This window comes from Penicillium canariense (genome assembly GCF_028826845.1).
Source record: "Penicillium canariense strain IBT 26290 chromosome Unknown utg000007l_segment0_segment0, whole genome shotgun sequence".
In the NCBI taxonomy this organism is placed as follows: Eukaryota; Fungi; Ascomycota; class Eurotiomycetes; order Eurotiales; family Aspergillaceae; genus Penicillium; species Penicillium canariense.
This window is the reverse complement of record NW_026622734.1, coordinates 2,710,756-2,726,025: the sequence shown is the minus strand read 5'-3', so window position 1 is coordinate 2,726,025 and position 15,270 is coordinate 2,710,756. Positions and strand designations below refer to the sequence as shown.

At 55.2% G+C, this 15,270-nt stretch overlaps 7 protein-coding genes across 7 annotated transcripts; 2 read left to right on the top strand and 5 right to left on the bottom strand.

The window, feature by feature from the left end:
• Window positions 1–147: 147 nt before the first annotated feature.
• On the bottom strand, window positions 148–2,105 carry N7482_009997 (uncharacterized protein; the record flags this gene model as incomplete). Its single annotated transcript, XM_056692121.1, has 4 exons — window positions 148–1,530; window positions 1,599–1,837; window positions 1,897–2,005; window positions 2,055–2,105. 4 exons carry the CDS (start codon window positions 2,103–2,105, stop codon window positions 148–150), a joined length of 1,782 nt encoding a protein of 593 aa, XP_056539827.1.
• Window positions 2,106–2,573: 468 nt separating this feature from the next.
• N7482_009996 (NADH:flavin oxidoreductase/NADH oxidase) lies at window positions 2,574–3,939 on the bottom strand (the record flags this gene model as incomplete). Its single annotated transcript, XM_056692120.1, has 2 exons — window positions 2,574–3,671; window positions 3,769–3,939. 2 exons carry the CDS (start codon window positions 3,937–3,939, stop codon window positions 2,574–2,576), a joined length of 1,269 nt encoding a protein of 422 aa, XP_056539826.1.
• Window positions 3,940–5,215: 1,276 nt separating this feature from the next.
• Window positions 5,216–6,394, top strand: preB (alpha-factor pheromone receptor STE2; the record flags this gene model as incomplete). The annotated part of the gene is made up of 1 exon (XM_056692119.1): window positions 5,216–6,394. The coding sequence occupies one exon, from the start codon at window positions 5,216–5,218 to the stop codon at window positions 6,392–6,394; it is 1,179 nt and encodes a 392-aa protein (XP_056539825.1).
• A 581-nt stretch (window positions 6,395–6,975) lies between these two features.
• N7482_009994 (carbohydrate esterase family 9 protein) lies at window positions 6,976–8,492 on the bottom strand (the record flags this gene model as incomplete). Its single annotated transcript, XM_056692118.1, has 3 exons — window positions 6,976–7,234; window positions 7,297–8,039; window positions 8,148–8,492. The coding sequence occupies 3 exons, from the start codon at window positions 8,490–8,492 to the stop codon at window positions 6,976–6,978; spliced, it is 1,347 nt and encodes a 448-aa protein (XP_056539824.1).
• A 307-nt stretch (window positions 8,493–8,799) lies between these two features.
• On the bottom strand, window positions 8,800–10,173 carry N7482_009993 (amphiphysin; the record flags this gene model as incomplete). The annotated part of the gene is made up of 1 exon (XM_056692117.1): window positions 8,800–10,173. One exon carries the CDS (start codon window positions 10,171–10,173, stop codon window positions 8,800–8,802), a length of 1,374 nt encoding a protein of 457 aa, XP_056539823.1.
• An 888-nt stretch (window positions 10,174–11,061) lies between these two features.
• Window positions 11,062–12,831, top strand: N7482_009992 (IscS subfamily cysteine desulfurase; the record flags this gene model as incomplete). The annotated part of the gene is made up of 2 exons (XM_056692116.1): window positions 11,062–12,174; window positions 12,409–12,831. 2 exons carry the CDS (start codon window positions 11,062–11,064, stop codon window positions 12,829–12,831), a joined length of 1,536 nt encoding a protein of 511 aa, XP_056539822.1.
• A 201-nt stretch (window positions 12,832–13,032) lies between these two features.
• On the bottom strand, window positions 13,033–14,396 carry N7482_009991 (uncharacterized protein; the record flags this gene model as incomplete). The annotated part of the gene is made up of 4 exons (XM_056692115.1): window positions 13,033–13,477; window positions 13,543–13,685; window positions 13,740–14,116; window positions 14,183–14,396. The coding sequence occupies 4 exons, from the start codon at window positions 14,394–14,396 to the stop codon at window positions 13,033–13,035; spliced, it is 1,179 nt and encodes a 392-aa protein (XP_056539821.1).
• Window positions 14,397–15,270: the final 874 nt, after the last annotated feature.

Below are 15,270 nucleotides of genomic sequence, written 5' to 3'. Positions count from 1 at the left end.
GGGTTTACATCATTCCCCAAAAAACCAACTGCATGTCGATATTCTTCATATGCCACATAAATACAAAGAATGAGGGTATCTACAACATGTGGTCTGCCCGAAAGGTTCCCTAGCCGCGGGGGACCTCCCTCTTCCCCCCCCCCAAAACTACACGGCGGCCTCGTCCAACCCCATCCCACGCCCAATCTTGCGAATCAATGCGCGTTTGAGGAACGCCTCGCGCGCAAGACCGCGCGTATGTCGCGACCACGAATCGACGCCGATCACGCCCCGGACCAACGCAGACTGCAAGGCATACAGGGCATGCTGCAGGCCTTGTTCGTCGGCGACCAGATCGTAGAGTTGTTTCCCTACAACGGTTGGAGCAACGAGGACTTCGTCGATTGGGGGCAGGCCGGATGGCGAGTCAGCCGCGAGTGAGCTAGAAACTGATGCGGACCGGGCCTGCGCGTCTGCGATGGTCGCGTCCGCGCGGTGGATGGACTGCTGCAGGATCGCGGTGTTGGATTGGAGGGTTGCGTGTAGGGAAGTGAGCGCCGTGGCTTCACCCTGGAGCGTCGCCATGGCAGCCTCCAGGGACCGCGATTGCGAGACGAGAGATTGCGCTGCCGTGTCGGACTGCGCCGCGTGGCCATGAAGGGTCTCGGCGAGAGTTTGCGAGACAGCGAACAACAAGGCATCCTTTTCTGGATTGGGGGGGATGGGAGGTGCTGGTCCCGCGGAGGTGAATGATGGAAGCTCAAGTTCGAAAGGCGAGGTGAGGAGATCCGGGGCTTCTTTCTTCGGCGCAGGTACTGCCGGGGGTGGTCGTGGGTAGTTTTGTGGATAGGGAGAATGCTCTGGGTATGGGGGTCCTTGTGGTTGCCGTGGCTGTTGCTGGTGTTGGGGGGATGAGGGCTGATACCCCGGGTGTTGAGACGGAGGTGCTTGGGGTGTTGGTTGTACAAAAGTCCCTTGCCGTAGGGGCAGCGGAGACCCAGAAGGGGGCTCAGCCTGGTGTAAGAAGGCTGCTGGTGGATCAAAACTAGCAACCGGGCTAATCGGACCAGCAGGAGTTCTGCTATAAGCCGCCGGGTCTTGTTGCATGTGAGACTGTATAGGCGGTTGCGCCGCAACGAATTGCTGAGATGTTCGGCCCCCGGGACTCGTGATGCCCATATGACGCGAGATGGAGCTTCGGGAGGCTTCATGTCCCTTCGGAGGTAGTGGAGGAAGGGGCGCAGGAGATTGATATCGTTCTGTAGTTCGTGCCGGCGGGGGTTGAGGCTCGGTACCGGCGCCGATCTTTGGCGGCAGCTGTGGAGGTGTATTGGTTGCCAAATCGAGAGACTGTGTCCGAGCCGGGCTCTGAGATTGGGCTGTTGAAGGTCCCATACCAGGTGGTAAAGGTGGTACGGGTGGGGGTGGGGGTGGTGGTGTCTGTGTCTGCTGTGGCTGAGGCTGCGGTGGCATCGGTTGCCTGTATCTAACGGGGGGTTCTTTTGCGAACACTTCTCGGAGGATGGACAGCATATCGGAGATGGTTGACCTCTATAGGGACATAAAATATAAATCTAGTCAGCCTGCAGCGGGCACATCAGGAGGGTAATGCTACTCACGTCCCACGCCTCGGCCCAGTGGGCTAGATAGTGATGATATACCCGCCCTTCCAGCGTGACATGTTGTCCAACACGGACCGCCATATCTTGGGTAGGCGTTACATAGATCATTGGAGGCTCATGGGGGTAGGTATTTGGGATCCAGAGTGCGATCGGGAATCGGTATGTTGTGCCCCGGAAGGCGACAGGGAGCGTCCCCACCAGGTGCAGGAGGAGTGCTGAGAAGCCATTTTCGTACGCTGGAAGATGGTATATGTCAGAGTAATAGTCAGGAGCTGCATTGGGTAGCATAGCTCACTGTACACATCAGTACGAGGCGAGAGTGTAGGGTACTGGGCGAGCGCATTCGCAACATCGTGGTAGGCACGGTTGGGATCGTGGTAGGTCTGTTTGGGGTCGTAGTGGTCCTGAAGCGAAATTAGAGAGCTCCTCGCAATAGGCCTTAAGGGCACATACCTTGCTGAGAACCGAGTATAGCCAGTTCAGCGTCCGCTGGGGGACTGCCATGTTGATGGACGGAGGGGAGGAGGTGGGGGGAGGTGTAGGGGAAGAGTCGCAAGTTGCAGTGGTAGCCCTCCGCACCATGTTGGCTTCCCCGCAACCGTTCTTGGCGGCGTGGATTTCAACGGGTTCTCGCGATAAACACTTGCAGTTCGTCCCACAATTAATATGAAGCGAGTATATTTGGAATGAGCAGCGCTCTGCACTAATAAACTACTCGACTCCATAGGTGCTAGGTATGTCTCAGTATCCCTTTCTGCCTTACAGGAGTAAGTATGGTGAGTCTATTCGAATCGGGTTCCTTGAGATTCCTGGAATTCAACTTCTAAATCACCCATAACTAATGCCCGAATGGGTCACCATTTAAGAGATGGACAAGCAGATAAGTCTGGGCAATATTCTGGGTCTACTCATCTATCATTGCTCGTCTATTATGCTCTATATTTATACACTATTATGCAAACCGAAAACCAACTAATCAAAGATGGATGCCTTCATCGAGTTGGGCTGGATATACTCCGACGCGTTGCGGAAGCTGGTGAAGCCCCATCGAATCTGCGCCGCCATGGCAATCTCGACATCCAGGTCCTTGGCAAAGGCCCAGGCCAGACCGCTGTCACGTTGGAAGGCACGGCCAACCAGGATGACATCAATCCCCTCATCATTCATGACCTTCTCGGCAAGAACACCGCTGTTGATAGTGCCCACGGCGGAGACCAGGATCTTGTCGCCAACGGCCTTCTTGACGGCAGCGGAGAAGGGGACCTGGAAACCCACTCCAGAGGTGACCTTCTGGGCAGAGTGCACACCACCGGTGCTGATATCAATCAGATCAACCGCACCCTGCTCGGCAAGAGCACGGGAAAACTCGACCGTGTCCTCCAGCTTCCAGCCCTTCTCCTCGGGCAGGCTGTTCTCCAGCCAGTCGGTAGCAGATACACGGAGGAAAACGGGAATGTTGGGTCCAACCGTGTCACGGGTGAGCTGAGCGATCTCCAAAGAGAGACGGATGCGGTTCTCAAAGCTGCCACCATAGTCGTCGGTGCGCTTGTTGGCCGATGGGCTGAGGAAACAAGAGAGCAGGTATCCGTGGGCATTGTGAATTTCAATGAAGTCCACACCAGCTGCCAGAGCGCGCTTGGTGGCCGCAACCCACGCGTCCTTGACCTCCTGGATATCCTCCAGGGTCATTTCCTTGGGCACAATATCGCCCTCAGCGAAGGCAATGGCACTGGGGCTCTTGACATTTTCCACCCAGCCGCCAACAGCGTTGGTGGCCGTCATACCGCCGAGCCAGGGGGCCACCGTCGAGGCCTTACGACCCGCATGGGCCAATTGGATACCAATCTTCTGGCCCTGGCTGTGGGCGAACTCAACGACCTGCTTCAGCGGGGCGATTTGGGAGTCCTTCCAGAGACCCACACAGCCGGGGGTGATGCGGCCCTCGGGCACGACACTAGTGGCTTCGATGATGATCATTCCGGGACCGCGCTGGGCGATGCCGCCGTAGTGGGCGATGTGCCAGGGAGTCATGTGGCCATCATCGGCACTGTACTGGCACATGGGCGCCACCTATGGAGAGCAGAGGTGAGCATATGGGTTTCGGATAGTAGATGAGCATGAAACGCAGGGGAAGGGGGGAGGGGAAAGAAGAGACAACGGGACATACCCCTAGGCGGTTTTGGAAAGTCTTGCCTCGGATCGTCAGGGGCTGGAACAGCTTGGGAATGGGCTTGCCGCTGGCTTGTGGGTTGCGCGCAGTGCCTGCGGGCGGGCTCTGCGCGGGCGTGAAGTAGGAGATGCCCGCGGCAGCGGCAGTGGGGATGTCGGGCCAAGTCATGGTAACTGATGCGTGAATACAATTGAAAAACACACAATACAATCCAACGCTGCCAAATGACGGTCAACTAGAAAAGATTAAACGATTTGGGCCCGAATGGGTGTGACGCCGCACTTTATATACCTCGGTTCTGATTTCTAAGCCCTGAAGAGTTTGCAGCATCGCGGTATGGCGACCCGCCCAAACATCATGGATAGCACGGTTGATTTCAAAGAGTGACCAGAAGCAAAGCCCTTGCAAGTAAGCGGACCCTCCACACGGACCCACAGAGAGATGTCCTATTCGTAGAAAGGCACAATAACCTGCTGTTGCTCAGCACTCTAAATCGGCCCGAGCAGCAGCACAGTGCCTGAGAAATGTGAAAGTCTCCGAGGCGGGTGGGGCGGTCCAATGTGCGCCCGAAGGGAAGAGAATGGGACAGGCGGCATTGTCGAATATCGGGGACTATCAGACTGAAGTTGTGAGGTGATCAGACGGGTTGACTATGCGCTGGATGCGAGTATGCAAGTCTGCGAGTGTTGTGTGGGTTGTGTGTCCTCTTCGAAGCCGGTCAACGTTGACAACTATAAGTCGCACGTGATCTGCAGGGGTCGACATGGCACAAGCCCGAGGACGCAGTCGAGTCTACAAGTGGTCGAGGTGTCAAAGAGACAGTTTGGTTCTAACGCGAAGAAAGCTGTTTCAACCATCATTCCGTGCATGGTGCGCTTCTCATTGCCATCCGCCCTCGCCAAACTTGACCACTTTCAGCACTCCGCCCGGCAACAAAATGAAACCGCAGCCTTGAGACCCTCCTCTCCGCCTGGTCTGCAAAATCCGAGGAGGAACGAGGTTTCTGACCATAGCCGCGTGTCCGTCATGACAGACCTCAGACTTGCCAGGCGTCCACCGACTGGATGGCTTCTTGCCTGCCGGTAAGCCCGGCTTTGTGCCCGTCTTGATATTGTTCTCCCCGCCCCACTTTGCATTGTTCTCCCCACCGTGCCTGGCCGATTTGCACCATCCGGCATTGCCTCTCCGGATCCTTCCAAGAGTATATTCAACCTCCATTGTTTGTTTCGGCTCCATCATGCTACTGCTGAGTCAACTCCTCTCCCGCAGCCTGCGATACAGCTGCCCAAGATCTCGGCTGCTTCACTCTGAACCATGCTCGGCCTTTTTATACTGCAGAGCCAGAGCCCCCTGAGGAATTACCATATCATCTTGGATCTGCGCTCATCCCCAGCGACACGAATTACTTCAAGATTGAACGCCTCGTGGTTCCAATCACGTCACCATGGCGACCTTTGAACCCTACACGAAAACGCACCCGGAGAGACTGCCCGATTTTGACCCTTTCACGCAGTCCTTCAACTTGAGCTATCCCGATGGCACCCCCTTTACCATATCTGTGACCGATGTGGATACATTCATCCAGTACAACGTCCGAATCTGCATCAACTATGGGTCCCAATTCGGAGCGTCGATCGTACTGTTCGTGATCCTTCTGCTCCTAACCCGGCGGGAGAAGCGTGCGTCATCCGTGTTTCTTCTCAATTCCACGGCATTGCTATTCAACATCATCCGGCTACTCTTACAACTGATGCATTTCACTACCGGATTCGAGCATTTTTACCCATACTTCTCTCTGGACTACTTGCAGGTGAACCGTAGTGCATTTGCCATGTCCATCACGGGCAGTGTCTTCGAGTCACTGGTCGTTGCCTGTATTGAGGCCTCGCTAGTGGTCCAGGTACACGTGGTATGTGCAACCATACGCCGCCGCTATCGGTGGCCGCTCCTGGCCCTATCAATCGCAGTGGCCCTGGCGACTATTGCATTCCGCCTGGCATGGATGGTCGAGAATAGTATCGCCATCATGGAACTGTCCTACATGGACACAATCTGGTGGCTGGAGAGCGCCTGCAACATTGTGATTACCGTCAGTGTGTGCTTTTTCTGTGCCGTCTTCGTGACAAAGCTGGGGTTTGCTCTTCGTCAGCGACGTCGACTCGGGGTGCGAGATTTCGGGCCGATGAAGATCGTCTTTGTGGGTGGATGTCAGACATTGACCATCCCGGCTGTATTCTCCATCACCCAATACTTCGTCGTCTTCCCTGAGCTATCCTCGAACCTCTTGACCCTGGTCGCCATTTCCCTGCCGCTATCGTCCATCTGGGCTGGCGCCAATCTCGACCATGGGCAGCACAGCGATACTCAGCCCCTTCACCGCCGCAACCTCTGGCGTGCCCTTGCATTCGGAGTCAACAACACTACACTCAATAATGCCGCTTCGGAAAAGCAAACCTCGACAACCGGGATGACAGCCAGCACAGCTGCCAAAACTCTCTGCTATTCGAACCAGCCATTGAGCATGATGAGCAAGCAGTCGCATGATTCCATGGACCCCCTCGCAATTGCTGTGGAGCATGACATCTTCATTGACAGTATCCGACGGAAGCATTCCATCGTTTGAGAGGTTGACCTGAATCTGTCTTGTTCCAAGTCCATCCAGAACAATCGAAATGCAGAGCGGTCGGGTGATGGGGAAGTGCTCTCAGTAATCCGACGGTGTTCATTCTATCTCATTGGTTCCTTTCTCTTCCAAGATGATCTTCTTTCAGGGCGGGGAACATCTTTATGTAACTAATGTCATGTTTCACTTGCTTTCCTGTGTCGAAACTTCGTTTTATCTTTAACCAAACTGCCATGGGCATTCCATTCTCTTCTTTTCTCTCTTTATCGAATAAGATAGGATATGCATTCCTGAATGATAATTTTGACCCTTTTCAGCATGTCTCATCGCCGCCGACTTCTATTTGCGATTCTTCTGTGGTTCGTTTGGGATCGCAATATAACGAACATAGAGGAAGGATTACTTTTGCCTGTGGGCTTAGTCTGGGAGTTTCGCGAGTTAAAAACCATGCATATTCTCCCGAGCGGCTACCCCATGGACATTGTCTAGCGCTAAAATATGTGGCATGGTTCGCACTGTAGCGCCAAGTGGCTTGTTTGCCTCTTGAGTACATATTCATTTGGTCAAGTTTCTCGGTATGCTTATGTAGCGCTTTCGTCGAATACCTTCACCCCGAATTTCCACACCTGGTCTACAGCTAGATCCGAGGTTGACTGTCCCGGCACTGACTCCTCCCTTAAGACCACAAAGTCAGCATCAGCACCAGGTTGCAAAGTCCCTTTAATATGTGCCAAGCCAAGCACCGTAGCCGGTCTGGAAGTTACCGCCTGCAGCGCGACAGGAATAGAGACACCTGTCCACCGGCGGAAATTATTCAGACACTGGAGGAGCGTCACACAGCTAGAGCAATGTTGTTCAGCCTGTGGGGACAAAAGATCAAATGGGCAACGAAGCTATATTACCTTCCTGCGATGATATCCGTGCCTTCCAGCTTGACAGAAATACCCTTCTTCGTAAGCCGCCTTGTGAGCCAGTCAATGGTGCCATCCTCACCACCAAGAAGCAACAAGGCGTCAGTCACCAGCACGAGGCCTTCAGGGTGTGTCAGATAGGCCAGTCGGACACTCGCCGGATGAACATGATTCCCGTCTGCAATGATGCCAAAATAGGGACGATTGATCGCATCGCTGTTTCCGCTTTGCTTCAGGTTCTTAGCTTCATTCTGGGAATCCACATCGCTTGCGCCACCCAACATTCCTAATGGCCCAGGCTCACGGTGATGGTGGCCATTCATCTGATTATACAAATGGGTGATCATGGTCGCTCCTGCGTCAATTCCTGCCCTGGCCTGCTGGTAGTTGGCTGCCATATGACCGATACTCATGATGATTCCCTTTTGACTGAGTTGTCTGATGGTTTCTAAGCCACCTGGTCGCTCTGGTGCGATGGTGATCATGCGAACATGAGATGGGATTGAACCGGGCTCTTTCTCCACTGAGAGAAGATCTGAATCAACCAAATTGCTTGCTCCATAGGTTTCAAAAACACGCTTGGGTTCGCTGGTTGACCCGGAAGCGTGGATAGCATGAGGCAGATGGACCCCCATTCGATTATGGGCAAAGAAAGGTCCTTCGCAATGGGCGCCGAGGGACTCGGTTCCGTCATAAGGATCGCGGGAATTCGAAGGGCCTAGGAATGGTAGGTTCTAGATGTATCGTTAAATCATCAGTATGTCTACCCAACTCCCCAAAAGGACGCCCCAGCCCCCTTTGAAGCCAGGAAGCATTGCAATAGGAACAGTCCATTGACTAACCTGATGATATCGATCTGGCAACTGGCTCGTCATCGTAGGCAAGAAGCTGGTTGTACCGGTAGCGATGAGCTTCCGCCGGACATCACCGTACCGCTCAGTGTACGAGATGCCAGCATGCTCTCCGGCAGGGTCTTCCGAGAAATCAAAGCCATAGGCGCCATTGATCTGCAGATCCAAGAACCCCGGGGCCACAATGCGATTCTGGAGATCTATGGCTGACGCCGGCGATGCGGGGTTAGGCGGGGGGACGAAAACGCCAGCCTCAGGGTCACACCACAGGTCTCCCGAAACAAGTCGGTCGCCCGTAGCGAGGCGTGCATTGGTGAGATGAACGAGATGGGTCATGGTGGATTAATGTGGCCTACGAATAACATGTCAGTGTTAGGCAAAGACAAGATGGTGGTGTTTCCAAGCTTCGATATTACGGTAGGATCCAGGGGGGTGGACATACCCCCAACATGACCGGGTCCGAGGTAGCATCGGCTCGATACTCCCATTTCCATAGGGCTGAGCTAGCAAAAGATTAAGAAACGAAGGTTATTTACACACGGAACGCTCTATGTTATGAAACCATGATGCGCCAGAGGAGAACAAGACACAATCAGAAAAGCGGGTGCCAGAAGAACAACGACCACCAAAACCATCCCACATGCTATTGCAACTGAACATAGTTTGCTAAAGATGATTGTGAGCTGGAGCGCGGGAATGAGACATTAGGCCGACAATGCTTACCCGGAAATTGGCCTTCTCGGCCATCGACTCGCCCAGTCCACCACTCATTCTGGTTGTCCGTCCGTTGCACTATTTCGATCACATCACCCGCGGAAAATCCAAGATCGCCATGGGCCTGGGCCTCGTAGTCGTAAAGAGCGATCACCGTCTCCACAGGCTTGCTGAGATGCGATGGCTTAGCTCGTGGGGGTGGCGGAGCAGGTTTGCCCTTAGCGGCGGAGGAGAAGCTGCCCGTTGGGCTGGGGGTGGCGGCGGAGGAGTATGGTGGCGGAGGGTTTTCGTCAGCGGTAGAGGATGCGCGCCCGCGACCGGCCTTGGCCTCGGACGCCTTCAGGGAGCCCAGCTTTGAGTTAGTGCGACCGAGACCTTTCGTCTTGAAGTGGACGACGGTCAAGGCCTCCGCACGCTCCTGGACATCCCCCCGCTTCTGCTCGAAGGCCTCCTCGACGTCAAGAGCGAGGTTGAAATAGCTGATGCTCATGCCTTGCATCTTTTCGTGCAAAGTATAGAACACATTGAGTTGCATGTAGTAGAAGGACTGGAACAGCGGGCGAATGAACTCCGCCTCGAGGGCGAACAGCTTGGGCAGCTCCTCCTTCAGCAAATCGTTATAGTAGTTGTATTCTTGGGTGGCTTGCTCGACATCGTTCTCCGCCTTGTACAACGCCTTCTCGTCCTTGAGCGACTTATCCTTCTTATCCTGCAGCTTTTTCAGCGATGCGCGATGGCGATCGTAGTCCAGCTTCTTGTGGTCGCGTTTGACAGCAACCTTGCGGATCACCTTGATCACCTCCAGCAGCTGATCTGCAGGGCTGATTACCCGGCTCTCAATCATCTCCAGCTCGGGGGCCAAGGACTCCTGCAGTTCCCGTACGATGGTCTCATAATCTTCACAGGCCTGGATGCCCTCGGGGTTTCCTTCAAATTGGTAGGAATCCGGGTCGGAAGCGCGGCCGGAGATGGGTTTGTAGAGTTCGGCGATTGCTTTGGAGAATTCGATCTGGTGGTTCAACATGCCTGAGCTAGCAGTCAGCAATTTTCTTCCTCGCTCACACCCACTTCGATGCGCCCGCGGAACCGTCGGAACCCCTTGGGAGGTGTGTCCCTTACCGTTAATGGCCTCAAAATACTTCTTAGACTCGTCGTGCAGCTTCTTCGTCTCCTTCTCGAGCTCTTCGAAGCGACGCTCGGCGTCGGTATACACGACATCCTTGGTGTGTTCGCCGATGTTGAACTTGAGTTTGAACTGTTGCGGGGCCCGCACGAGGCTCTTCTGAAAGCCCTTGAAACTCATTGTGACGATGTTCGGGGGGGATTGGGGGAGCAGTATGGGAAGAGAAGAGGAGGAGGTGGCCAAGGCGGGGGGTTCGGCCTTTCCGTGGCCCAAGTTTCCCAGTCGCTTCACCTATGACATAAGACTCTCGGCGGACGCTACGCGGAGCTGACGGGTAATATTGTGGCTGTACCCGTGAATGATCGATCGGCTTCGCCCTACGACTCTTACGGCTAGGACGGTTTATGACGAAGTTCCGGTACCCGAACTCCTATAGTTTCGCCCCATTGTGGCGCATGGCGGTTGAACCTCGTGTTGTGGAGGAAGTGTTCCTCACAGGCACCAGAATTCCTGCAGGCCTGTTCCGGTGATGCCCAGCCCTACCCGAATGATGGAATAGGCAACCACCCGAACGGGCTACAGCCTGACCCAGATCATCTTCCATATTCGGGGAGGCACCATACTTCATAGTTTGTACTTGACCGTAGCTACTCGCTGACTGCGATGTCGGACTATTACTGGTAGTTTTTTTTCGCATACTCCGCGGGTACAATTGAGCGGCTCCTCAGGCGTATAGTTCCTACAAGCCCCCATCTGCAGTGAAATCCTCGACGCACTCCGTGTACCAGCTAACTCAGCCGGTATAGCTGACATTCCTATCACCATCACCATAACTAGTACTGTCACCACTCACCACCACTGTTGCAGTTACGCCGTGCCCAAATCCATGGATGATCATGGTCGTTGTTCCTGCCTCAGGCGTCTCCGGAGAAACCTGACCCCGGCGGCGCTCGAACGGGAAATCCCCGAGTTTATCGGGAAAATGTCACCGCCCGGCGATGTTTCTTCTAGTGGCGCGCTCTCCTCCCTCTCCCACATCTGCAGTATATTCCTCACATCATCGTCATAATGTCTACTGCTGCCCCTGCTGCTTGGAGACAGGCATCCCGCGCCTGTTCGAGGCGTCTGTCCTCGCACGGCGCCTGGACTGCCCCTCGCCGCGTCCTCGCCACTGCGGGCGTCCGAGGTGCCCGGTCCTATGTCACCGAGACCAAGGCCGGGCAAGCCCAGGTCAACGTGGAGACCGCGATCAAGGAGGAACAGAAGTCATTCATGAAGAAGGCTGGTGTCGCCCCCCAAAATGTCACCTTGCCCAGCTCCGCAACTTCGGGTGACGCCGCGATGAGCCCGTCTGCCGGCATCCTCAAGCAAGCCACCGTGATGGACCAGGGAACCCGTCCCATCTACCTTGATATGCAGGCGACCACCCCGCTCGATCCCCGTGTCCTCGATGCCATGCTACCCTACCTCACTGGAATCTACGGAAACCCGCACTCGCGCACCCACGCATACGGCTGGGAGTCTGAGAGGGCCGTCGAGCAGGCCCGTGAGAACATCGCCAAACTGATCGGTGCCGACCCTAAGGAAATCATCTTCACCAGCGGTGCGACCGAGAGTAACAACATGAGTTTGAAGGGTGTTGCGCGCTTCTTCGGCCGCTCGGGGAAGAAGAAGCACATCATTACGACCCAGACTGAACACAAATGTGTCTTGGATAGCTGCCGGCATCTACAGGATGAGGGCTTTGAGGTGACCTACTTACCCGTGCAGAGCAACGGTCTTATCCGCATGGAAGACCTGGAGGCTGCTATGCGCCCAGAGACTGCTATCGTCAGTATCATGGCTGTGAACAACGAGATTGGTGTGATTCAGCCCCTGGAGCAGATTGGCAAGCTGTGCCGGTCCAAGAAGGTCTTCTTCCACACCGATGGTGCTCAGGCCGTTGGAAAGATCCCTCTGGATGTGAACAAGCTGAACATCGACTTGATGTCGATTTCCAGCCACAAGATCTACGGTCCTAAGGGTATCGGTGCCTGCTACGTTCGCCGCCGCCCTCGTGTTCGCCTGGAACCCATCATCTCGGGCGGTGGCCAGGAGAGAGGTCTGCGCAGTGGAACTCTGGCCCCCCATTTGATTGTTGGATTTGGCGAGGCTTGCCGTCTCGCAGCTCAGGATATGGAGGTAAGAGCGATCTCCCCCCGCTTCTTTGAACCCTTTCATGATTATACTGCATCAAGAGATGTCAGATAGGCCTTGGGCGGTAGCTTCATTCCCATCAGGGAACTTTGTCCAAGGCCGATGACGTCGACGCAGGGGTAATGAGGCAATTGTGGATTTATTGTGCACGCGAACAGGCCGGCCACATTGTTTGGGATATTGGAACATGCAAATGCTAATTTCTACCCCGCTATCTAGTATGACACGAAGCACGTTCAGCGTCTTTCCCAGCGTCTCTCCGAGGGCCTGCTCTCGATGGAGCACACTACCCTGAATGGTGACCCCGAGCACCACTACCCCGGCTGTGTGAATGTCTCGTTCGCCTACGTCGAGGGTGAGTCGCTTCTGATGGCCCTCAAGGACATTGCCCTGTCTTCCGGTAGTGCATGCACATCGGCCTCTTTGGAGCCGAGCTACGTCCTGCGTGCCCTGGGAAGCAGCGACGAGAGCGCCCACAGCAGTATCCGCTTCGGCATTGGCCGATTCACCTCGGATGCTGAGATTGACTACGTTCTCACGGCCGTCCGGGACCGTGTGCATTTCCTGCGCGAGCTGAGCCCCCTCTGGGAGTTGGTGCAGGAGGGCATTGACCTGAACACGATCGAGTGGAGCCAACACTGATCTGGTCCCTTTCTTCCCTTCATCTTGCATGATTTCGTCTGGCATTAATATTCTCGCTGGATATGGCGTTGAAATTCTTTGGTGTAACAACAACCTTTTTGTACAGAATGCAAAATCCTCGTATCTTCATTACTCCTTCAGGCTCCCATGGTGTCTCTTGGGTCCATATTACATTCCATGTGGAAACCCGGCCATCACCGTTCAGCGGGGTGGGCTTGCACTCGTAGTCCCCTGGTCCGCCAGCTCGATTGATTCGTCCCGCACATCGAGCTGCACCGTCTTCAAGATCTGCAGGCCCCGCCCATCGACCGGGTCCACAATCGGGTCTTCCTCCCGCTCCCAACCCCGAGGTCGATCTGCACTCGCCGAACTTTGCGGGCCCAGCTTGTTCGATGCCGCGATATTGGCCGAACCATATTGTTTCGTTTTGGACCGGGACCCCGATGTCCCGTCGGTATAGGACAGGCCGTGTTTGTCCTCGTAGACCGCAATGAAGGATTTGAGGAATGCGGATATCAGGCTGACGACGCTGATCGCGATATATATCTCGGTTGTAATGGTGGCATAGGCCCCCAGCAGGATGGGATCGTCCGAATTGATTTGTTTGCTCACGTAGTAGAGATGAATGGCTGCGAGGGGGATGAGTCTGGGGGAGAGAGACAGGACGGGTTAGCTCGGGGGTTGGGAAGAACTTTGGGATGTTGCGCTCACAGCACACGACTCTCTAGCGTCACCCCAACCACCAGCTTCTTCTGTAACGAGATCCGGACTTTGTGAATTGCCAGTCCCGCATACACAAAGAGGAGAATCTCCGTCACGATATCAATGACGGTAATCGTGATCCAGCGGGGGAGCTATCGCATGGTCAGCTCGCTGATGCCCCCGTTGAGGCTCTCGTACGCTCTTACCAACCCGCTACATTCCGCCGCGCTAATGTCGTACCACGGTGTATCGCTACAACGAACCGCTAGGATGCTCACGGACAGGATGGTCCACGCAATGGTGACACCCAGAATCCCGCGGATCAGTTGCAGTCGCATCTGAGAGAAGAGCGTCTCATAGAACAGGCTCGACGTGATCTTCGAGCATCCTAAGACCAAGATCGAGAGAAGATCGGCCGCATATACGGTCTGCCCCATGGTTAATACCGGGAGAGCACGAGGGAGCCGGGCGCACGACTTGCCTTGAGCATCGGCTTGTTCGCAGGCGATATAAATTCGGTCCGCATGCCCCACCCCAGATGAACCTGCAAGAGCACCACTGCTATCTGCACCATTGCCAAAACCTATTTGGCGCAGGGTGAGTTAATTCTCTCGCGTGGGATCGATGGGCCATGAGGCCATGGGCCGACCTACCACAAGTATGGCAAATAAAAGGTCGTCTCGCTGCAACATCCGCCGCTGCAAGGAAGAATAGATACGAGCCGCGAGAGAAGACAGCACGAACACCAAGGACAACGACGTGATCACCACCACCAGCCCGCCATGATTATCGTCATTGTCCGTGGTGAGAGGAGGACTCACTCCCGAGGGCAGCGGTGTCGGTGTCGCCGAAGTGGCCGGCATGGCGGGCTCACGGGCAGCAGCAGCATGGGGACTCCTGGAGTCGGACTAAGCGTTAATACATATGGACGCCTAGGATGTGATCTTTAGAGGCGTGGGCGATCCTGCGTTTCGTTTTGTTCCTTTGTTCGGTCTCCTTGAGAAGGGGAGGGGGCCATCGAGGCGGGATGAGGTGCATTATGCAGGGTTCATGGGAAGGGGGTTTCGGCCAGCCAGTCCAGTCCAGTCCAGTCCAGTCAGGGTTGCAAGGCCAATCCTCGGAGCGCTTTGCAAGGGGCCCACGAGGCCCATTATCGCCACCGAGGATGTGGCCAGTCGAATCAACATCGGGAGCAGCCCGTGTGAGTGACACAGAAGTACATGCGTGTGCCCTTCTTTTCGGTCGGCCATGGCTTGGGGACACGGCCCCAGCCCCGATCGACGCGGTGTATGGCACTCTATCCATCCTGCTGGTTGGTGCATCGCCCCGTCGGAATTCTCGAGGTTTGAAATCGGGCCCAACCCGGATTGTGAGCCATGCCGATCAATGTTACAGTCCTGCAGCAGCAGCATGCGATGCCTCGCTGCGCCGTTGAGGTACGCCCTCCGATGGACTCCGTCCCAGGTACCAGCATCGCAGGAACCTCGATTACACCACAATGTTACCCAGGTAACTTTCTAGGTCCGGCAGGTAAGCACATTCGTGTATGTGGGCAAGGATCGGCACTTCTTTAGGCGCATCATATATGCAGGGAGGTAGCGCAGCAAATAAGCCAGTTACACCTTGAGCTTGCATGGCCGGAGGGTGGCGCAGCGTGGAAGGGGGAGGATTGGCGTGGGTTCATCTCGATCGCAACTCCCTCACGAGGAGTAGATGCGTCTAGAGAACTCTTTAGCA